The following is a 23,147-nucleotide window of genomic DNA, read 5'->3' on the forward strand; positions in this document are numbered from 1 at the left end:
GACAGCCTTGTCGTACTCCTTTCCCAATTTTGAACCAATCAGTTATTCCATATCCAGTTCTAACTGTAGCTTCTTGTCCCACATAGAGATTTCTCAGGAGACAGATGAGGTGATCAGGCACTCCCATTTCTTTAAGAACTTGCCATAGTTTGCTTTTGCGTAGTCAATGAAGCAGAAGTAGATGTTTTTCTGGAACTCTCTAGCTCTGCATAATCCAGCACATGTTTGCAATTTGGTCTCTGGTTCCTCTGCCCCTTCAAAATCCAGCTTGCACTTCTGGGAGTTCTCGGTCCACATACTGCTTAAGCCTGCCTTGTAGAATTTTAAGCAGAACCTTGCTAGCGTGTGAAATTTGTGCAATTGTGTGGTAGTTGGAGCATTCTTTGGCAATGCCCTTCTTTGGGATTGGGATGTAGACTGATCTTCTCCAATCCTCTGGCCACTGTTGAGTTTTCCAAACTTGCTGGCATATTGAGTGTAGCACCTTAACAGCATCATCTTTTAAAATTTTAAATAGTTCAGCTGGAATATCATCACTTCCACTGGCCTTGCTATTAGCAGTGCTTTCTAAGGCCCATTTGACTTCACTCTCCAGGATGTCTGGCTCAAGGTCAGCAACCATACTACCTGGGGTGTATGAGACCTCCATATCTTTCTGGTATAATTCCTCTGTGTATTCTTGCCACCTCTTCTATTCTAGTCCAACCCCTTGCAATGCAGGAATATTTTCCCAAACATGGGGCTTGAAGCCACAACCCTAAGATTAAGAGTCTCATACTCTACCAACTTAGCTAAATGAAAGTGAATGATATACAGTTTGTGATGACAGACCATTAGACAGTAAAAATTATATGCCTGGTAATGTTGACTGTTATAGCTTTTTTGCTATGCAGTAAAAAATATTAATATAAAAAGAATGTGTTTCTGTGCACAGAAGCAAGTCAGCTGTATCCTGTGACATATAGCCTACCTATTAATACATCTTGACAAACAGTTATTCAAATAAAGTACAGCTGAATATATTTGAATGGACTGTGGGGACATGAACTACTTTGGATAAACAGAAGTGCAGTTTACTCATACATTTACATGGATGGAGTAACTTGGGGGATTATCTGTAGACTTGGATAACCGGAATGTTTTTGATATGCATAATTTGGCTAAGGGGAATTCTAGTGTATTGTCAATCCCAATGCCCTGAAGTCCAGCTTCCAAGCATTATCATGCAAATTATATTACTTTTTTTTGAAAATTATATATTGTAAATGGAAAGCTGAAATTCTTATGATTTCCCCCTTAAAATCTTGTGGTGTAGTTGTTAATTTAAAAGACAACAACAACCTTTGTATTAAAAGGTCCACAATACAACTGCAAGAGTTGATAGTCGAGAACACAACTATGCCTGCATAAAAACAGGAAAGGGCAAGATTTTATTTATTTATTTATTTATTGCAGTCATATTGCTGGTGACATTCCCTAATAAGTATTATCATCATCGTTATTTTACCTTTCCAGCAAGTCAGCAGCAAAAGCGAGTTTCAAAATACTTAATAGACAAAAGTAACAGTGTTTTCTGGATCAAAACTGTATTTCGATGCATTAATATTAATACTTCCAATTTGGAAGTGATCTCCTTTGAAATGCTTCTTGTATGCATTTTGTGTTTGTACTACGTACATATTAAGAAGAGTTTCATGGTATGTGTTACTTATCTGATTTTGAGGAATGAATAAATTGCATAGAAACAATCTCCAAAACCCTTTGAGGTACTGGAGACATTTAGTAACAGAAACAGTATCAACAACTTCTTGACAGCCACTTTGCAGCATCTTAGCATCTTTATTGTAGCTGAGCAGTTTATAACAGAAATCCCAAATACTAGGCATAATGCAAACTTGGAACACATTTAAGACTTATTGTTTTCTTTGGGATTTTTAAGCATGTGCTTACAGGTAAGTACCACTGGAATATTCTGATTTGAACTAGAGCTGGGTCAGTATTTTCAGCTCATCTTTTATCTGCAATGTGGGAGAGAGGGAAACCTACCCCCACAAATAATAATAATAATAATAATAATAATAATAATAATAATTGAAGGATGGCAAAATGAATTCACAGACTTCTTTGTGTGGGGCAGGGGAGTGTTTGGCTTACCTTACTACAAAGTACTAAAACAAACCACTTATGTGTCCACACGCAGAAAGCAGAGGATATGCTGAAATCTCACAACTCTTGTTGAGAACATGTTGGAATGCACATTCTAACCCACCCACCCCCAGCAGGATGTTTTGGAGGGTTAGGAGACCCAGCACCTGTTGTGCAAAGCAGCATAAGGTTCATTTTTAAGGGCAAAAAGGGGGAAGAAATTGTTGGTACCTTGTGGCAAAGGGAAGCCAAGCCCCCTCCCCAATACAGTAAAACTTAATGGAGTTTCTCCCACCAACCTGAACAGAGCAGAATTTATCTCCTCATCTCATAGGGAATTAATGTCCCTCCACAAAAATGGATCAAAATCTAGCTCAGCTGCGCTGCACAGCTTACTAGACCTACGAGTCTCCTCTATATGGTCCATGAGGCCATTTCAGTCAAGCCACCCCACCTCCCCTAAACTTGAAGTCATATTCTTGATATTAGGTGTGGGGCAGATGAAAACCCAGCTCAGCTAAAAGAGGCTTTGCAGAGATAGCATCAGTCAGCTGATTGGCAATACCTGTAAAGCCCTCTTGCAAAGCACTATGCAAAGTACTGGCCTTCAGAAGATCCAGTAATGAGCTGGCTGACATTTATTCACAAGTCCCTTTTTAAAAGCACTGTGTAAAACAGCATTTTGAAAGGGACTTCTGTAGACCCTTGGGCAAAAAAAAATCACCTGTCATTGGGTGATTGACAGGCTGGAGGCTCTATCAAACTTGGCCCTCAAGGTACAAACTTGGCCCTCAAGGTACTCCAGTACAAATAAGAACTGTAAACAAAATGAAACAAAATGAAGGTGGTTTTTTTATATATATACAGTATATATATAAAAACTGCCTAGCACCAGTATAGTGAGATAATGTACTAAAAAGCACACTGCTGTGTTTTGTAGTTCTCTCTGTATCCAAATGATTTCAAGGTCTGGCTAAAACGAGTCTTATGTAACCTCATTTATATATACTAAAGAGCATATACATCACTCACATGCTGAGTTGTAAGGGACCATTTAGCTACATTTTCAGATTTCTGTTGAATGAAAGAAAGTGTAATTACCAAAACTGAATGTAAACCTTAGAGAAATGAGATCACATAGTATTTATCGTAACAGTTTTCAATTCAAACCGCCAAAGTCATGAGCTATGTTTCCGCTCCAGTTTCCTTCCCTTGTGTATGGCATTAGCTATTATACTGAAGGGCAAGAGCGAGGCAATCATCTCTCAGCTGCTGCATTATCAAGAGAGCGCTAGGTGTGCTCAGTGACCTCGAGTTAGCAAAAGAATCAATTTAAAAGGGGTGTAATTACACAGTAACTAAGCATTTAAATGCATAAATACACATGTTACAAAACAAATTGGTTTTCTGGGGTAGTTTTTAATTATACACACAATAGCTGACCAGCAACTCCACACAGTAGTTTTCAGGTGCATCTTTGTATTTGAGTTCAATCATCTGAGGGGAAATAGGTAACACCAGTTGAAATCACTGCTGGAACAAACCTTTCAAGGGCTTTTTCCACTGGTAAGTACGAACGCTCCAATTGGAGCCTTTACCAAAGGACTTTGAAGAAGCACGAACTTGGGACGAAAAGGAGAAACAAACAAAGAGGAAGGCACGTTTAGCAAACCCTCACCGTGATCAACTCCCTCCCTCCTTAGCCTATGTCCGCAGTATGGAAGGACATGTGGATCCAGAATTGGCCTCCATAGTCACTTACAGACTCACTGTTAAGACACTCTTACTCAACTACAAATGATCGCCAAAGAAGAGGACACAACCACTAAAATGGGGTGGACCTGGGGAAAGAACATAAGTGACACAGGGGCGGAGTGGTCCTAAGCAGTGTCCTATACTTCCCAGACCACAGCCACTTCCTCGTCGATGGCACAACTTTACAACAGCCATATGCCTAATGCAAGGAATTTCACTTCCATTGACTATAAAAAGGTAAAGGAACCCCTGACCATTAGGTCCAGTCGTGACCGACTCTGGGGTTGCGGCGCTCATCTCGCGTTATTCGCCGAGGGAGCCGGCGTACAGCTTCCGGGTCATGTGGCCAGCATGACTAAGCCGCTTCTGGCGAACCAGAGCAGCACATGGAAATGCCATTTATCTTCCCGCTTCGAGCGGTACCTATTTATCTACTTGCACTTTGACATGCTTTCGAACTGCTAGGTTGGCAGGAGCTGGGACCGAGCAATGGGAGCTCACTCCATGGCGGGGATTCAAACCACCGACCTTCTGATCAGCAAGCCCTAGGCTCAGTGGTTTAACCCACAGAGAGAGAAAAATACTACTACTAGATCAGCAACTGCCCTGTCCATGCCCTGCCATAACAGACCATAGGATAGACAGTGACTCAATCATAGCACACCATTGCTGGTATATAAACCAAACCCAAATAGATCATAACTCTTAGGCCATTGTAAGCAGTGTGCAACTTGATATCCTGAGCCCCATGGTATCAATCCTTATGTGGTTCACATGGGTAAAATGGTGAAATGTCACTTTGTACCCAAACAAAGCACTTCACAGCTCGCCCAGCAACATGAGCACATTTCTAATGCTTTACTTCCTAGAACCCTAACAGGTACCTTGCCTTGGGACTGCAGATTCAAGCACCCCATTGCACTCCACCACTGAGAGTACCACAACAGAACAACATTACACAGGTAAGCAAGAGATGGGGGAATGCATCCTACAAAGTATGACTTCTACAAACGTCTCCCCCCACATTTATGATCTGCGATTGTTGTCTTGTGTGAAATGGCATTGCTGTAACGCCTTTCCACAACCCCAACAGTGGGGAACAGCATCTTCCAATACGTGGGAGATACTAACCCCTGCACACAGGCAAATTCTCCATTGGCAAAGGCCACACACTCCTCTCTATTGCAACTGTTGGCCAAAGACTCTCAAAGCCAATCACTCTTAACTTGCAGGACCACAGCGCTGAGCACAGAGCACAACAAGCTGCCACCACATGCCACCAAACAAGCGAAGGTATGTATCCTTAGTCAGTGGAGAGGCTGAGGTATGAACACTGACTCTTTCTCACATTCCCTCACCAAGGCCTATAGTGCCTCCAGACTCAGCAACTATGTCCTCCATCTGCTAGCTAATGCTTGTGTCTCCTCTTGCCTTTCCTAGCCCACTCTGAGAGAAGTACAGGATTCATCGCATGTCCTGCTCCACACAGACCAGGAGAGAAGTCCCACATCAATCACTAGCAGTGACCAAGATACTCCTGGCTGTTTCTCTGTTGGATTGACAACCTACTTGTTCCAGGAAGGTTCATCCATGACATGAAGGTCAAGTGTTTCAGTCACAAGGGATGCAGCCACTATCCCAGCCACAGGAGTCTTACAAGGATGGATCGCTGACAATTTCACAAACTTCTTTCCCTTTCAGGCTGCACGCCATCCTGCTGTTCAATAAAGGCTTTGACTTTTCCCCATGTGTTGTGCCTTTCCTACTAGAGACTAACAGATCGGTACCCCTTTCTCCTACTGTAATAGGATCTGATTTCAGCTCTCCTCCAAATAGGCCTCTCATTGGGGAGACTCAGGGCAGCAAACTAGATAGGCTTAAGGTTAGTGGCCTCTCGTCTCTCTGCTCAGTCAGTTTCCATGGACTGGGAGGAGAAAGACCTCTCAGGGTACACAAATGGGATGGCTGCTGTAGCCAAGAGTGTATGAGGCAGGCAGTTGGGGGTAATGGAAAGGAAAGGCAGACAGTGACAAGGGAAGTTGATTCTGGGGAGGGATGATGAGCCCTACTGAGATGCTATCCAGCAGAGCTGGCCTATCAGGCAACATAGAAAGGTGGCATTGGTCACATAGTTGCAAGGAAGAGTATGTTGGCCAAAAGAGCTGGTTGGCCTATGCAGGAGCCAGATGATTGGTTATGTTTTTGTTTTCCAGTCATGAAAAGAGAGTGACAGGACTTTCCCTGATGGGGCTCAACCTCCCATTGCCTACCTCACTGACCCACACCCTGTTAACTGAGCCCCGGACAGTTCTGCTGTTTCTGTGTGCCTGTGGCTTCTCTTGATGTCCACTGTAGTCCTTCTCAGCCTTGGTATTTTTCTCCCTTAGTGGGTCTTGAACCTTTATCTGGATATGCTTTCAGCAGCTGTCCTTCCTTCCTTCCTTCCTTCCTTCCTTCCTTCCTTCCTTCCTTCCTTCCTTCCTTCCTTCCTCTTTGTTTCGAAATGCTCTAAAATGTCGTGTTGAATTTTTGTGTTGTGCTCTAGAATAGTGCTTGTAATGTGGCTGGAAACCTTGACCTTTGTGGTGTCTGTATTTGACAGTGGTGTAGTTCTTTCTGGGACTGATTAAGTCAAGGGCACTTTGGTGTAAGAGCGTGCGTGGAGAATATGTTCATTGTGTTCTGTGCATGGACAGCATGTGGTTGGTGGCTTTGGTGATGTTTTCAGGGATTCTGAGGGTGCTTGCCATTTTTGTAGTTTGTGGTTGTCTGTTTATCCTCTTTCCTGGGCTGAACATGCAGTGGATACAGCAACCATTTCATTGGTATCATGGCAGTGTATCTGTCCCTTTGTTGCAATATGACTGTCGGATTGCTGTTAATTCACTAGAAATATAGCCATTCAGTTTTATGGACTATTCACGGTCGATCCAGGTGCAGGTAGGCTTATTTGTAGATCACGTTGTTGAAGTATTTCAGCAGATTGTTACATGCCACCCCAATTTCTGAGCAGTGTGAGATTCCAGGGGTTTCAGGCACTTACACAGTGTTTGTGTTTCCTTTGAGAATGAGGCACAGCAAAGACTGGTGTCAAATTGTGTTGGTCTGCTGCAAAAAGCTGACCAGACGAATTCCTCACCATCTCTAATTGCATTTTGCAGTTGTATCAGTGAAATTGAATGTTCCCAGTGAAATATGGGAGATACTCTGCAACAGATGGAACTATCATTAGACCCTATAATAGCTGGGAAATGACCTATCTTGAAATTTAGAAATTATAGATGCTATGTACAGTATGTGATGGATTCGTTGGTTTGACTCATGTAGCTCTGGCTCTTGCTTATGATAGCCTTGATAATATGAATGTGTTTGAAGGAGTAGCTTCTAAAAATGGGGACATTCTGACACTAATGCCCATAGTATGTATCCTACAAAAATATTCCATCTTCCTCTCTTCCACCAGACTTCAAGTTCTCTATTTGTCCTTGAACATTAACTGAATACAGAATGGATGGTATAGCTTCACAGGCAAATGAAATATGGATAGGCTAAAAAGTTCCAGTGAATTACACACTGAGCCTTGTACAACAACATACGTTCTTAAAATGACTACAGAGTTCTAATTCACTCAGGTTGCTCGGGGAACATTACAAATCACAATAGTGGTCGCTGTACAACACAGGAAATGTAGCAATATATTCATTCCAAAGTAATCTGTTGATATTTATTGTGTGTGCATCGACTTTTTAACCATATAAATTTCTTATTGTATTAAGGAAGCATTCTCTTTGCACCAAATAAAAGCAAAACAAATGAGGATATATGCTGGCGTTCATGCACTTCCAAGAATTTATTTTGCTGTTTCAATTTTATATTGCTTCATGGAGGCAAGTGGGTTGTTGAAATCCTAGTTCGGAGACTCCATACTCCCAAAATAGATCACTGATTTAAATGGCTAGGGAAAATGTACTTGAATACAAGATACTTTTTTAGCTACATCAAGCAGTACTTGAAAATAGTGGAAAGAATATGGCTATAGCTTGTCAAATGTATAAAGTAAGAAAGCAGCTTATCTTACTTTAGATCCAAATTTCCCCACATATCAACATTTAACACTCCTATTTAAGACTCCATCTAAGTTTGACTGTTCCTGAAGCAACATTAGTGTTATTCTCTCTTACAACATTCAGCTACAAGACCTTGTCTTGCATGAGGTCAGTGCTTACAACATAATAGTAGGAGGCAAGGAATTAGGATTGGAAAGTCTGTGAGCAGTGGTGGGGCTGCAACAATGGCAGGTAGTAAAGTCTCAGGCCCACATATGTAGAAATATGTACATGTGGTTGAGGACATGTAACAATCCAACAGGAGAAGGCAAAATGTTCTCAAAGTCAGTCTTCATCCTTCACAGCCCTTCTTATGAAAATCTGTTAAGAATCAAACGATGCAAGTAAGGCTACCTCTCTTTCTATGTAAAAATAGCTGCACTGTGTTTAATAGCAGTCTACTCTAGCTACAACCTTCAGTGTGGTAAGGTAAAGGTAAAGGGGCCCCTGATCGTTAGGTCTAGTCGCGGACGTCTCTGGGGTTGCGGTGCTCATCTCACTTTACTGGCCGAGGGACCCGGCGTACAGCTTCCGGGTCATGTGGCCAGCATGACTAAGCCGCTTCTGGCGAACCAGAACAGTGCATGGAAATGTCGTTTACCTTCCTGCCGAGTGGTACCTATTTATCTACTTGCACTTTGACATGCTTTCAAACTGCTAGCTGGGCAGGAGCTGGGACCGAACAACGGGAGCTCACCCCGTCACCGGGATTCGAACCGCCGACCTTCTGATTGGCAAGCCCTAGGATCTGTGGTTTAACCCACAGCGCCACTTACGTCCTCTTCAGTGTGGTAGTTTTCACCAACTCAGGGAAAATAAAAACCCTGATCACAAAGGTACTCCCAAATTCCGGTTTTCAGGCAATTTAGTTCATTATTTATTAATTGATTAATAGATATTTCATAAGAAAAGCCCTGCAGGATCAGGCCAAAGTGCCACCTAACTCAGAATTCTCTCCTCACAGTTGCCAGCCTGGTGCTTATGGAATGCAATTATCAATTTCTCTGTTTCTACAACATTTATATATATCTCCCATGCATTGCATTCATCATCCTGAAGTATTTGCTGTGTATTTCCTCTCAACCTACTACTTTTTCCTGGTTAAACTTCCTCTTTTAATCTCATCTCAGAAGGCAGGCTCTCTATTCATCTGAGCTATATCTGTGTCTCTGCTTTCATTACTGCTTCAGTCAATCATTTTTGTCAAAGTTTGAGCATCTTACACCCCATCTGCACTATTTATGTAAAGCAGTGTCATACCATTTTAAACAGGCTCCTCTCTCCCCCCCCCCCCCAGTTACGGTTTTTAGAGTGGTTTAGGGACGCGGGTGGCGCTGTGGTTTAAACCACAGAGCCTAGGCCAGGCACCCCCAAACTTCGGCCCTCCAGATGTTTTGGACTATAGTTCCCATCTTCCCTGACCACTGGTCCTGTTAGCTAGGGATCATGGGAGTTGTAGGCCAAAACATCTGGAGGGCCGAAGTTTGGGGGTGCCTGGCCTAGGGCTTGCCGATAGAAGGTTGGTGGTTCGAATCCCTGCAACGGGGTGAGCTCCCGTTGCTCGGTCCCAGCTCTTGCCCACCTAGCAGTTCGAAAGTACGTCAAAGTGCAAGTAGATAAATAGGTACCGCTACAGCGTGAAGGTAAATGGTGTTTTCGTGTGCTGCTCTGGTTCGCCAGAAGCAGCTTAGTCATGCTGGCCACATGACCTGGAAGCTGTACGCTCCCTCGGCCAATAAAGCAAGATGAGCGCCGCAACCCCAGAGTTGGTCATGACTGGACTTAATGGTCAGGGGTCCCTTTACCTTTTAAACGTCAATACCCCAAATTTCTCACATACTTTACTGGTCAGTGTGGTATAGTGGTTAAGAGCGGTAGACTTGTAATCTGGGGAACCGGGTTCGCGTCTCCGCTCCTCCACATGCAGCTGCTGGGTGACCTTGGGCTAGTCACACTTCTCTGAAGTCTCTCAGCCCCACCCACCTCGCAGGGTGTCTGTTGTGGGGGAGGAAGGGAAAGGAGATTGTTAGCCGCTTTGAGACTCCTTCAGGTAGTGATAAAGCGGGATATCAAATCCAAACTCTCTCTCTCTGGTCTCATGTTCAATTCCCCACACTGTAACTAATTCTCTTAACATGTATTTAAGAGCTGAATTTGTACCCCCCCCCCCCAAGATCATAGCCAACTCCTAGGGTCTGAGGTCCCTTCAGCCTCCCCAGTAAAATATTTGAGAGCCCCCCCTCCATTGATAGGCAGTGCCATTCAAATGTGGGGGTGTACCACGTCTTGTGATCGATTTTGCAGGGCAAGGCTTACCTGGGCCCGCCAATATTTTATTCAAATTGGCACCCCTGCCCCAGATATATCACACCTTTTCATTATCTGTTCTCTCATTCTTTATTTCTTGTTTGTTACGCAACCCTCATTCCTGTGTGTCGATGGCATACACACACACACACACACACACACATATTTGGGTAAATATACACAGTGAACAGAAAAACATATTGCTGCAGGAATTGAATATATAAAACTATTCCTGCTGTGTTCACTTCCTGCTTTCATGCAACTTACTGAAAACTTCTTTAAAAAATAAAAAAATGAAAGATGAAAAGCCCCCCCCATTAGAGTGCTATTTCTTTTCAAATGATACTTCTTTATGTCCTATTGTCACTAAAATGGTTCTAGTTCATCATGGGAGACTTGTTATATTAATCTTATACATGCCTCCTCAGAAGTACCTCATTGAATTCAATGGGGCATACTCCCATGTAAATAAGTATAGGATGATATCCTAAAATGACATTATGAACTGTTACAACCCCTGCCCCCCCACCCCATACTATAAGACAGGCATCCCCAAACTGCAGCCCTCCAGATGTTCTGGCCTACAACTCCCATGATCCCTAGCTAGCAGGACCAGTGGTCAGGGATGATGGGAACTGTAGTCCAAAACATCTGGAGGGCCGAAGTTTGGGGATGCCTGCTATAAGAGAATATATTTTGACACCATAGTTGTATTCATGTTACTGCAATGCCTATTTAATGCTATAAACATAACTATGGCTAAAAAGTGGCTTCAATGTTTATGCATATGCATATACTTTGCAGTCAAAGCTATGTTTTTATTTGCATAGCTACAATAATGCCATATTCCTGGAATACATTGCCCCCCCCAACCCCAACCCCCCAAGACTGTAAAAAACTGGATAGCTGGAGAATTTTTCTGTTATTCAGCTTTGCGACATACTATATTCAATCTTCTCTTTTGCCTCCCACTCTTTTTTTAAAAAAAATAACATATTTCATTCTTTCCCCTATTTCATACACACTAGCCTTCTCAAAATTTCAAAGAATGTTTCCTTAATGTTGTTCCAAGCTAACAAAGCATATTGTGTTACGGCATCTGGCTTTTGTAGCCCCATTTCTATGCTCAAACAAACTAATACAATAAATATGCTTTGCACAGAGCTTATTGTTTCTCCTTTCCTAGTTTTCTCTGTGCGCTTTTAGCATTGTAAAACATCACATTGTCTTTTAATGTGAATACATACAACCTACACCACTTTGAAGGAATAAAATATGCAGCTATAACCCAGTTGCCCTCTTGTAAAGGCATTTTCTTTTCTTTTCTGTAATTACATATATTTGCATATTTGCAAATATTTGTTAGAATGTTGTTTTGACAGTGAGCTGAACATATGCTTGTCATTACCACCTACTATTCTATTAACCTCCTTATCTTTAACATAGACATGCTGTCTTTCAATGCCATTTTTCAACTGTCCTCCCGCTCGATAACACAAGCACTACACTTCTGAGGGAAAATGGCTCTTCGAACTAAAAATAAATGCTAATAGAATTATGTTCAAGTCATTCTACATAGAATAGTAGCCTTAATTTTTATAACAGTCATTTCTAAAAATCTACCCCTTGATGTCACCAATGTGTGCCGAACTTCACATTATTGATGTTGCTTTATTGTTTGTAAATTACATTCTTAAACAAAACTACATGATTTTCTAGAAGTCAATAATTATAAATCACAAAACCCTGCTTTAAAAGTAAGTCACATAATACTGCAGGGGGGAAACTGCAGCTACTCCATTCTACCATTCTCTTTACATTTTAATGCAGAACATCTTCATTGCATATTCATTGCAGATGATGTCTAAGTGAGCTGACGGGAACTCTTCTGTTTACCAATGCAGGCTGACTGGAGTTTGAATTAGCCTATGAGGTGTCCCAATGTACCGTTACATGGTCAGATGCTGCCTATATTACACAAAACAAGACACAATTTCGAGAACAATAAACTGGGTTGTACGTTTTCCACCAGAAGTTATTTGCATCAATGAAGGTCAAGAGAAGTTGCCACGTCAATGGGGTAAACCAGGTTCCAAAACCGGGTAGGAGGAGAAAAAACCAGCATCACATTCTTAAAAATGAATTGTTAAGGCTCGTGGTTCTTTTTTAAGGTGGATTTTAAGGTTCCTTCAGATATTAACATTCAGGCACACAATCCACTTCTGGGTGCAGTCCTCCCATGTTACATTGATAAAATAGTATGAAAGGAACTTGTTTCAGATGAAGTGTCATGCACACAGGGTAATGCCACATTTGCTGGTGAACTGACTTTAATTTCCGTGTTACGTTGGATGAATGAAGGATACCTTCATTACAGACTTGGAGCGTTTCCTACGAAATCGTGGCTTTCCTAACTAGAGCTGATTTAAAGGGGACTGTTTTATGACTGAAAGCACTGGACTCTGTTAGATTTATTAACTTTTTCTTTCTCCCAGTGTTTAAATCAGGTAGAGATGAGATGGGCTGATAATAAGCAAACCATCCCATTTAGTTGATTGCTTTGTGTTTTATGTAAATTATTATACTTTGATGCTATAAATTATTATAAATGTGAGGCTTGAATTAATCATTACTTGAATACAGCTAAGTATAAGTGCTTCCTTTTAGGCTTATCGAAAGCAAATTTAGAATGTCGCATTTTATTTGAATTCATATGAAAATTCATATGAATTCATATGAAAATTAGAACATTGAAAATACATTGAAAATACATTGAAAATAAAGAGCCATGAATAGGCTAATGTACCTTAGCAAAAAAAAAAAAGCCAAGAACAAATTGGTTTGGCAGAAAACACCTGCAAAAATGAAACTACTCTCTGATCGGGGACCATTTTCATAGACGAATTCCTAACTCGAACCCTAGTTGTAACCCAAGGAGATAAATGCCCCTCCTCTCCAATTATTTAAAAAGTGCAAATGCTGTATAAATTATTTTGTGTTGTGATACTCAAAAGACATTCTTGATTCCCCCAGTTAATACATTTTTTGGGATCTTGATTGAAGTCATCCTATCCATATTCTAAACGTTGTTATTTCTTATTTGTATTAATAGTGCAGAGCACTGTGGCCAGATAGTTAAGTGAAGTGTCTGGATACACACAAATTACACCTGTACTGAGAGAACTGCATTGGCTGCCAATTAGCTGCCAGACTGTGTTCAAGGTCTTGTCATTGATGTATGACACTCAGAACCAGGTTACCTGAAAGATTGACTTCCCATATACAGGACTGTTTGACCACCAGGTTGTCAGGAAAATATACCCATTTTCCATGGTTGTCTCTGCTGTCTGGAGCACTCTTTCTGCTGTGATTTGTGTGGTGCTACTAGTTACTGGTTTTAGGCATCTTCTGGTAACAAACCTTTTTGCCCAGACCTTTCCTTCAATGATTTTTTAATTTTAATTTTACCTCAGTATCTTTGTACCTCTGCTGCGGCATTTTACTGTTCGAGGTTTTCTTATGTAGCTAATATTTTATATCATGGTCTCATGTTTAATTATTTCATATCATGTTTTTATGTTATGGTTTAATTTATGTTATACCCCACATTAATAACAGTCTAGAAACAAACAAACAAAACAGTAGATTGTGATAAATAAACTGTCTCCCATCTAATATAACATACCATATGCTATACAATATTGAGAAGGCAAAGGGCCTTCTCGGTAGTGGCACCCTCCCTGTGGCACCTTCCCTTCAGCTGCCAAGGAAATAAACAGCTATCTGACTTTTAAAAGACATCTGAAGGCAGCCCTGTTTAGGGAAGTTTTTAAGGACTGATGTTTTTTATTATGTTTTTAGATATGTTGTAAGCCAGCCATAGTGGCTGGGGAAACCCAGCCAGATGGGCAGGGTATAAATAATATTATTATTATTATTATTAGTAGTAGTAGTAGTAGTAGTAGTAGTAATGCTACATAGTAATTGAGTAACACTGGGAAGTACTACTTACTCATTCTTAGGGCCACTTCTTAACTCCAGAAATCTGTTCCACTGTGTTAGCCGTAGAAAAGCAATGCTGCTGCCATCATTAAAATGAAACCACTGGGTTATAATATTTCCATCTAATTGTGAGCTCAGGTGGCTGAATGTCTATGAACCTGGAAGCAGAACAGGACTATCCAAAAGCCAAGATAGTGATTTTCTCTAATAGGAAGTCCCTATTTAAAAACTGCCTTTAGGAACCTTATAACTTACTCTGTTGATGTCAGCTGAGCCTAGTGTGGGTGTGGGGAATAAGGTAGTTTGTTAAGGGTGGTGGAAATGGTAGCTCTGTAATAGATAATTTTTAATTCCCAGGATTCTCTCTCGCCTTTCTTTCTTTCTTTCTTTCTTTCTTTCTTTCTTTCTTTCCTTCTTTTGAGGAGGAGGAGGAGGTGTGCATGCAACCCAGATCACAGAGTGCAACAGGAGGTCCACTGTTGAAAGGTGCTTTTCAGGCAAATAGCTCTGTATATTCAGTTGCAGAAGGACAATGACTTGGATAAAGCATTGTGGCCTTATTAGAGCTTATAAATCTACAAAGCAAACTTCTTGTAGTGTTCATCTCCTGCCAACTCTTAAGGCCAATCATTGCAGAGATTATATCTGATGGAGAGAAGATATAGCCAGGAATAAGACGGTGTGTGTGTGATTAAGCAAATGGCCTATGGGAATGAGCAACATTTGGTCTATTTTTTTTTAACAACAGTTTAAATGAGTGGTAAAGAAAGAACCTATAATTCTCTTGAAAGGGACTACACTTCCAGATTATCCATCATGTTTTGTGGGACTGGCATTATTTAAAATGTTTTGTTTTGATGCATATTTTCTGTCTTCTTCTTTTTCTTCTTCTTTGGCGATCACTCATAGACAAGTTTAACAATGGGTCCATAAGTGACTGTGGAGGCCAATTCTGGATCCACACGTCCTTCCACAGTGGGGACATTGGTTTCCAGGCGGGAGTTGATCACGTTGTGGATTTGCCAAGCGTGCCTTCCTCTTAGCATGTTTCTCCCTTGCGTCCTGAGATCAAGTTTCTTCAAAGCTCATGGCACCTTTGGTAAAGGCTGTTCTCCAACTGGAGTGCTCGCAGGCCAGTGTTTCCCAGTTGTCAGTGTTTATACTACATTTTTAAAGATTTGCCTAGAGACAGTCTTTAAACCTCTTTTGTTGTATTTCTGTATTGTGTAGTGTACTCTTGTCTGCTCTGTGCTGGTAATACTGCACTTCTAGGAAGAAAAACCCTTTTTATATATTTAATATGTGGTATTTAAAGATATGCAGAATTGAACCTGTATTAACACAATCACAGCATTCAGCTGAAAAAAATATTTTTACGGGGGGTAGAGAGCAATGGAGCTATGAAGTCACAAAAAGAACTTATTAAATTATCAATTGTGGTTTTTATGATAAAGTAGTGTTAACGTTGACACCAGAGTCAACGCACAACGTACATTTCCTGCAAATTCTATTGAGCGTTACCGTCATATCCGTTGGAAGGCTTAATTTCCATTAGCTTTCTTCTGAACTCCTGACATTTGTGGAATTCAAATTATTTTAATGGCTTATGCTGTTTGTAAAACACATTTTACATTTGAAATGTCTTTAGATGCGACTTCCTGAGCTACTGCAATACCTGTAAGAATGTACTCCATTAGCAAATCTCAGCATGCTAATTAGTATAATTTGTTTTTAAAAAACCTTCTGACTTGGATACCAACCCTTGTGAGTGGAGTTCAGCTCATAGAAAAGAGATTCATCACTACCCTCTTCCTTCAGCAGCCTCTTGCATCACTCATATAGCCATTCCATTGGATTCAAGTCACTGTTGCTAATTAGCATATTATGAAATTTCTAAAACACAGCTTCATCACAGAATCTTATGATGATGTCTGTCCTATAGTATGAAGTCATTATATTACGCTTCAGAATTTGCATTTGTTTCTCAGTCCAGTGATAATTACATTTAGGACAAATGTAAAAGGTCATATGGTACATAGCTGCCAAGTCTCCCGCTGAAAAATGCGGGATCAGCAGCAGCGCGGCACCAGAAGTCGCTTCTACGTATGTCTGGACATGCGTAGAAGCAACTTCTGGTGCTGGCGCTGCCCGATTTCTGGTGCCCGGTGCCGCTCTGCCCGATTTCTGGTGCCCAGACATGGGCAGAGCAGCACCTGAAATGGAGCCTCCCTGGAAGGTAGGAAATCCAGGGGATTTCCGGGATTTTTTTTCTATTTGGGATAACAGCGGAAAACGGATTAGAATCCGAGGGTTTCCCGCGAAAAATGGGTGACTTGGCAGCTATGAATGGTAGAATCGGTTTCAACTTTTTTAGTTTATTTTTAACGTCAGGCTTAGAATAAGCAGGGCCCTGGACCTTTGGGGGAGACTTTGCACTATTGTAAAATTTATTGTTGGAATGAACATGTAAATTGTGAGTACGTAAATGTCAGTTACGTCACTTAATATCTGAAATGACTGATCATCTTTGCAAAGCACAATGGGAAGAATAGCATTTCAATATGAAAAAGAAATACTATCAGTGATTTAAACGTTATTGCTGAATTATGCATATCAGCTCCAGAAACACTTTTCTAATCCAGTCCAAATAACTTTATTGTACTAGCCACTGGCCATGACAAATCTGAATAAAATAAATACAAAAAATAAATACAAGCAAAAATAAATACAAAAATAAATACAAGCAAAATGGGTTTTGTGCCACAAATAATAGTCTCTGTTTAGATCTCTGTGTCTTCCTTACAATTCACTGCTATAATGTCCAGGGTCTTCTTTCTGATCTTATTGGCCACCAAAGCAAAACTTTTCATTTTCTTTCTCATAGATCATCTGTAGGCAAACTAAGGTATGGGGGCCAGATCCGGCTTAATCACCTTCTAAATCCAGCCCATGGACAGTCCGGGAATCAGCATGTTTTTACATGAGTAGAATGTGTGCTTTTATTTAAAATGCATCTCTGGGTTATTTGTGGGGCATATGAATTTGTTCTTTTTCTTTTTCAAAATATAGTCCCCCCCCCCAAGGTCTGAGAGACAGTGGACCAGACCCCTGCTGGAAAAGTTTGCTGACCCTTGACATAGATGATAGATTGAAATCTGTCCCATTCCAGCTAAAGACATTCAGTATTCAACATACTTACTCAAGATAGGCAGTATTCAACATACTTACTCAGTTGGCTGTTTTGGGGAGGCCACACCCACCTGTCCTATGCCTGGCACGAGGGCTTTGCAATTCTCTCTGCTCTTTTCCTTTACACCTCCTACAAAGTGTGCAAAGGAGAATGGGATAGGATCACAAAGGGTTTCCAAAGGCTTCCCATGCTGCTGCTTTCCATCCCTGGGTTTGGAATTGGAATAGGGAAGTCCCAGAACAAAGGGGGAGGGAGTCTCCCCTTTGTTCCGTTTTCTTGCTGCTGCTGCAGACTCTATCTCAGGGTTCTTTCGGTGACAGTGGGCACTTGGAAATCCAGCAAGGGAGGTTGACAGCTGGCCCCACCTACCTGCCACATTTGGCCAATAAGGCCATTCCTGGTAAGAATCTGACACACAAAGCCAAAACCATTCCGCGCCTCTGGGAGTTTTGACTGTGAAATGGACCTTCCTCTCCCTCTCTTCTCCCTGTTCTGAAGTTCCCCCAACCCTCTGAAAGTTATTTTGGAAGGGCACAGGTTGTACACGTGGAGAGATTGGGGGGGGAGTTATGTGCAACAAGTGGAAATCTTAGTGCTGACAGTGTGATGGGATTGGATGCTACCTTCAGATGTAAATAATCTTTACTATTGAGGGGATAACTGGATTTTTTATATCTAGCTACTTTTATGTTTCTTTTTTTAAAAACCATGGTTATGTAAAAAGTATTTTGCATCTTAATCATTGCCCTCACCTAAGGACTTGAAAGGGTACAAAATGTATTTTTCAACCTTAGTGGTATTGCCTTTAAAGTTATTTTCCACTGAAACAATTAATTAAGTGTGACTATAACAGGTTTACAAAGACAAAGGATAAAACGTCCACACATAATAGATCACTGAACTCTGGCATATGGTGAAAACAAATTTGTATGTGATTTGATTTTATAATGATTTCTTTTATTTCGTGCCAACTAACTATTACACAAATAGCTTGTTTCAGATCCCATTAAAATTATTTCTAGTTTTTAAAATATTTGTCAATACAACTGTAAATATTCACCCGTGCACAGTTACTGTGGTTCTGGATATGTTATTGTTATGAAAGCACATCACATCAGTCATTTTGAAGCATATGTCTGCTCAGCAAAGGCAGCAACGAACTGAAAAATTGGTATTTTGTTTGTGTGTTTTAAAACGGCTTTGCTCTGCAGAGAGGGGGAGAAAACTAGAGTTATCGCCCCCCCACCACCACAACCACCCATGAAAAAAATGCACACACATGGTAATCAGCTCACAAATGGTCACACAATTTGGCAATAGTTCAAGTTTCTTGAACTACACATAAGCAGTTTAGGGATTCATTGACTTCCAGCATATTTGAATGACTCTTGTTGACATCCTGCTCTTACGAGAGCCTGAAAATAGCTGCTGCTACACCCATTGTTGTTGACCAGTTGAAAGCAGTCTAATTGCAATAAGGGATGTCGAAAGTTAGCAAGGTGTGGTCCGACCCATATTTGTTGCAACCAGCACTGTTTGTTTCTTTTTGCTGAAGTTTGTCTTCAAAATGTGTGGACGGACAGAAAGCCTCCTGGGAGGAAGTTCCATAGATGGTATGCCACTACCAATAATATCTTGTTACTACCCTCCTAATTTTTATCATTTGAATTGGACCACATGCAGGACATCTTCTTTTGATTATAATCCCCTGGTGATTTGCATGCTGCATCAGGTCCTTCAGGGCTTGATGAGCTTGGCAACAAAACTTTGAATTGGTTTAAATAATGATGAGACATTTATTTCCTTTTGGTGTTATTACCTCGTCCTGCTGTTCAAATTCTTCTTTTCTTTCACATGAAACTGATATGTTCTAAAAAAAAATCAAATGCCTTCACCTGCTTTATTAAATTGTATTGCATTATAATATAAAATTATTTCACTTTTAAATGGTAAGTCATTTTCTCCACATCTTTGTGGTATACTACCTGCTAATCTCTGAACATATATACAAATACATGTCCAGAGCTTTATAAAAATGTATACCACTATGATGTGAGGAGCAGAAAAATAAAAACTACAAATCTCTTAATGATTATATATTTCATTTTATATTTCTGTAGTCTTGCAACCCATAAAACATTGATTTTCAAAGACTTCCTAGAGACAGATACTTTTCTCTGTGTTTACTTTTATTACTCTTATTTTTTTAAAAGATAGTAATTCTTTTTCTATCAAAAACTTTTATGCCCGAGACACTGCTGCACTATTAAATATTCCTAGCTTGGTCAGATGTATACTACGCTAGAGCATGTTGAATTTTTTTCAGCTTTCAAATTCCAAAAAAATGAGGGGTGCTAAAAAGTTGTAACATGACTTGGGAATTCATAGGATATTTCAGTTAAATTAATAAAATTTAGTTTTGCTTAATAAGTAGCTTGTGTGTTCAATTGCAAAATAATAATATTTTTAAAAAGATTGTCAAGTGCTTGGAGTTATATTATTTATTAATATAAATTATCTTATAACTGCTGCCTCCCACATTGTTTTTGCTGCACTAGCAGCACCTAAGTGAGCTCTCCAGGGCTCAAGCCTGGGCATTGTGTATGGAGGTCCTGGGCTGCCCAGATGGTAAGACCGCCCCCTTTGGCCTTGCTGATGTGGTCCAAATGAAAGCAGAGCAATATGTTTGGCACCAGCTTTGCTGCAATAGTTGCTGGAAGGAGACATACAGTGGTACCTTGGTTCTCAAACTTAATCCATTCCAAAAGTCTGTTCCAAAACCAAAGCTTTCCAAAATCAAGGCACACTTTTCCGTAGAAAGTAATGCAAAATGGATTAATCCGTTCCAGACTTTTAACGACAACCCTTAAAACAGCAATTTAACATGAATTTTACTATCTAACGAGATCATTGATCCATAAAATGGAAGCAATAAACAATGTACTGCAGTCACACAATCAATCAATCAATCAGTAGCTGAACTGGGTTCCACACAGTCACAAAAACAAAACAAAAAGAGCTGCAAAAATGCAAAATAAATAGCAAAAACAGACAGACCTCAGCCTAACACTCAAAACGGAAGCGTGGCACTCAAATCGGAAGTGTAACACTCTTACGGAGCACATTTGGCTTCTGAAAACAGTTCGCAAAGGAGCACTTACTTCTGGGTTTGCAGTGTTTGGGTTCCAAGTTGTTTGAGTACCAAGGCGTTTGAGAACAAAGTACCACTGTACAAGACACCATTCAACCACCTCAGATATTCCACTCTGGATTTGTTTAGAGTTTACTCTTTAGCATTTGCCTGCATCCCCAGAGATGCACTCCAGTGTTTCTCAAGACTGACAGATGCCAACAGGACCAACAGAATTTCTTATTGGTGAAGAAGCAGTTTATGTGCTTCTTCACCAATCATAGACATAACAAGCTAAATGTTGTCCTATAAAATATATTATTATTATGGCATATTTGAATTCATCACACCCAAATCTATACATTTTAAACCGCTCACTGAATAAATTTGCAAAAATTAACATTTGCCCCTAAAATAATAATACTACAATGTAAAGCACAGTTGCAAAAAATATGATCAGCTGACAAATATGGTCCTTTCCTATCCTAACAGGTCATAAAGCTTGCCTTTGAAGAATTTGAGCTAGAAAGAGGATACGACACCCTGACAGTAGGAGATGCTGGAAAAGTGGGAGATACCAGAACCGTGTTGTATGTGTAAGTACACATTAACATTATTTCTTTTCTTTTTTTTCTTTTTGTATAACCTTCCCTAAGAAAGGGTCCCCACTTTTACTATTTCATTTTTACTATTCATTTTTAGCTTAAATTGAGCAGGTTTTTTTTTTTTAAAAAAAAAAAGAAGTCTAAAGACTATTTGGAAAGTACATGCACAGAGCAGGAACTGGGATGAAACAACAACAGGAAGCAAAACAAGTAAAACCACTTAATGCATAAAATAAAATAAATAAAAGTTAACATTGTACACATACTAGATGGAGCTAGTGCTTCTTACTCTTAATATTTTTAAAGACCTGCTGTTAATTCTAGCTAGAAAGTAAGCTTGGGTGCACCCCAAGACCCACAATTTCAGTGGTGTGCCTGTTGAGGAAGAGCACTCACTGCCTTTTGTATTGAGATGTACAGCCTTATTTTAACTATTGTGCTCATCACAAGGACACTGAGACTTCAGTGATAGTTGAAGGGATAGCTCAGTTGGTAGAGCATGGGACTCTTAATCTCAGGGCTGTGGTTTCGAGCTCCACACTGGGCAAAAAATTGAGCATGTTCAAAGAGCACAGGCTACCTCAGTTACCTTCAGGAACAATTACTTCTATGGGGTTTGCACTGGTGTTTTGGGGCTATGCTAATGGTAATTTTTCAGGGCAGAGGGACTGACTTCCCCCTTTGTGGGATTTCTTTTTTATTAAAAAAAAATGTTTGCAGAAAGTTTAGGAGCTCCTTGCATGATGCAAATGGTGCAACAAAAGAGTGGTGGTGTAGGCTGTTGGATGCATCCATTAAGTGTCACAGATTTCATACAGAAAGTGCACGTAATGTAGAAAGTCAGGTGCCTACGGAGGTATTTAAATAAGGACAATTGCTTTCACCATGTTCCTCTCTTGAGAGAAGAGAATGTTCTGGCTTCCTTAATAAAATTCAGTAATTGCTATCTCTACCCAGATTATTGCTGACATTCTTGTGTTGTCTACAAATTGCCTTATTTCACCGTGGACTCCGACACCTGCCATTTGAGTTGACACTTCCGACTCATGCCAGCCTCTGATTTCAACATGCAAACATATCACTCGCTACCTGCCGTGACTTCATAGAGCTCTTATAACTGGCAGGTCCTTCTTTCGTATCTTTGTTCTAGCGTGACATTTCACTCCAAAACCTGGAGTCGTCGTGGAGCAATCACTCTGTTAACTGGAAGGGCATAATGCATATATGACAAGGCATCACACTTGTGTCTGTGCATGATGCTACGGTTTCTTTTATCTACAGGCTGACTGGCTCTAGCGTCCCTGATCTCATAGTGAGCATGAGCAACCAAATGTGGCTCCATTTGCAGTCGGACGACAGCATTGGATCACCTGGATTCAAAGCTGTATATCAAGGTAAATTTCTGATAGAATGAATAAGTGAAGCCACTCTAGGCAAGTACACAACTAGTCTGTGCTAGAAAAGTAAACTAGAACTGGGTGTTATAGCCAGTACTGCTTCAACCCACTCCTGCTGCACCTGATTCATTTTTATTTTAGAACTGCTACTATATTCCATTACTTTTGAGCAAGCTCAGTTTTCATCAGAATGAAGGCTTTCCCCTTAGGTGTCTTTCTTTCTTTGTTTTGTAGGAATGTTCAGGGAGGCAGGAGAGGAAATATTGTTTAATGATATCCTTCCTAACTTGTGTTAGCAAGTTCTATGTCTTAGCAAAGTTTTAAAATTCCCCTTTAAACACAGGTTTGCTTGTTGCAGGTTTGTCTGAACCTCTCTATAGAAGATTCCTGGTAAGGTCTCTTGTCCCTCTTAAAAAGAATATACACGACAATCTTATTAAAGTGAATATAAAAGTAGTTTGCTCGCATTCATTCAGTTCACAGTTAGCTCCCTGAAGGCAGACTTAGGTT

At 40.4% G+C, this 23,147-nt stretch overlaps 1 protein-coding gene across 1 annotated transcript in view; it reads left to right on the forward strand.

The window, feature by feature from the left end:
* Window positions 1-23,147, forward strand: part of CSMD1 (CUB and Sushi multiple domains 1) — a 915,553-nt gene that overhangs the window by 637,731 nt on the left and 254,675 nt on the right. The window contains exons 11-12 of the mRNA XM_035109950.2: window positions 21,128-21,231; window positions 22,522-22,634. Coding sequence (XP_034965841.2) covers window positions 21,128-21,231; window positions 22,522-22,634 — 217 coding nt within the window. The remainder of the gene's footprint in view (window positions 1-21,127; window positions 21,232-22,521; window positions 22,635-23,147) is intronic.

This window comes from Zootoca vivipara, chromosome 3 (genome assembly GCF_963506605.1).
Source record: "Zootoca vivipara chromosome 3, rZooViv1.1, whole genome shotgun sequence".
NCBI lineage: Eukaryota > Metazoa > Chordata > Lepidosauria > Squamata > Lacertidae > Zootoca > Zootoca vivipara.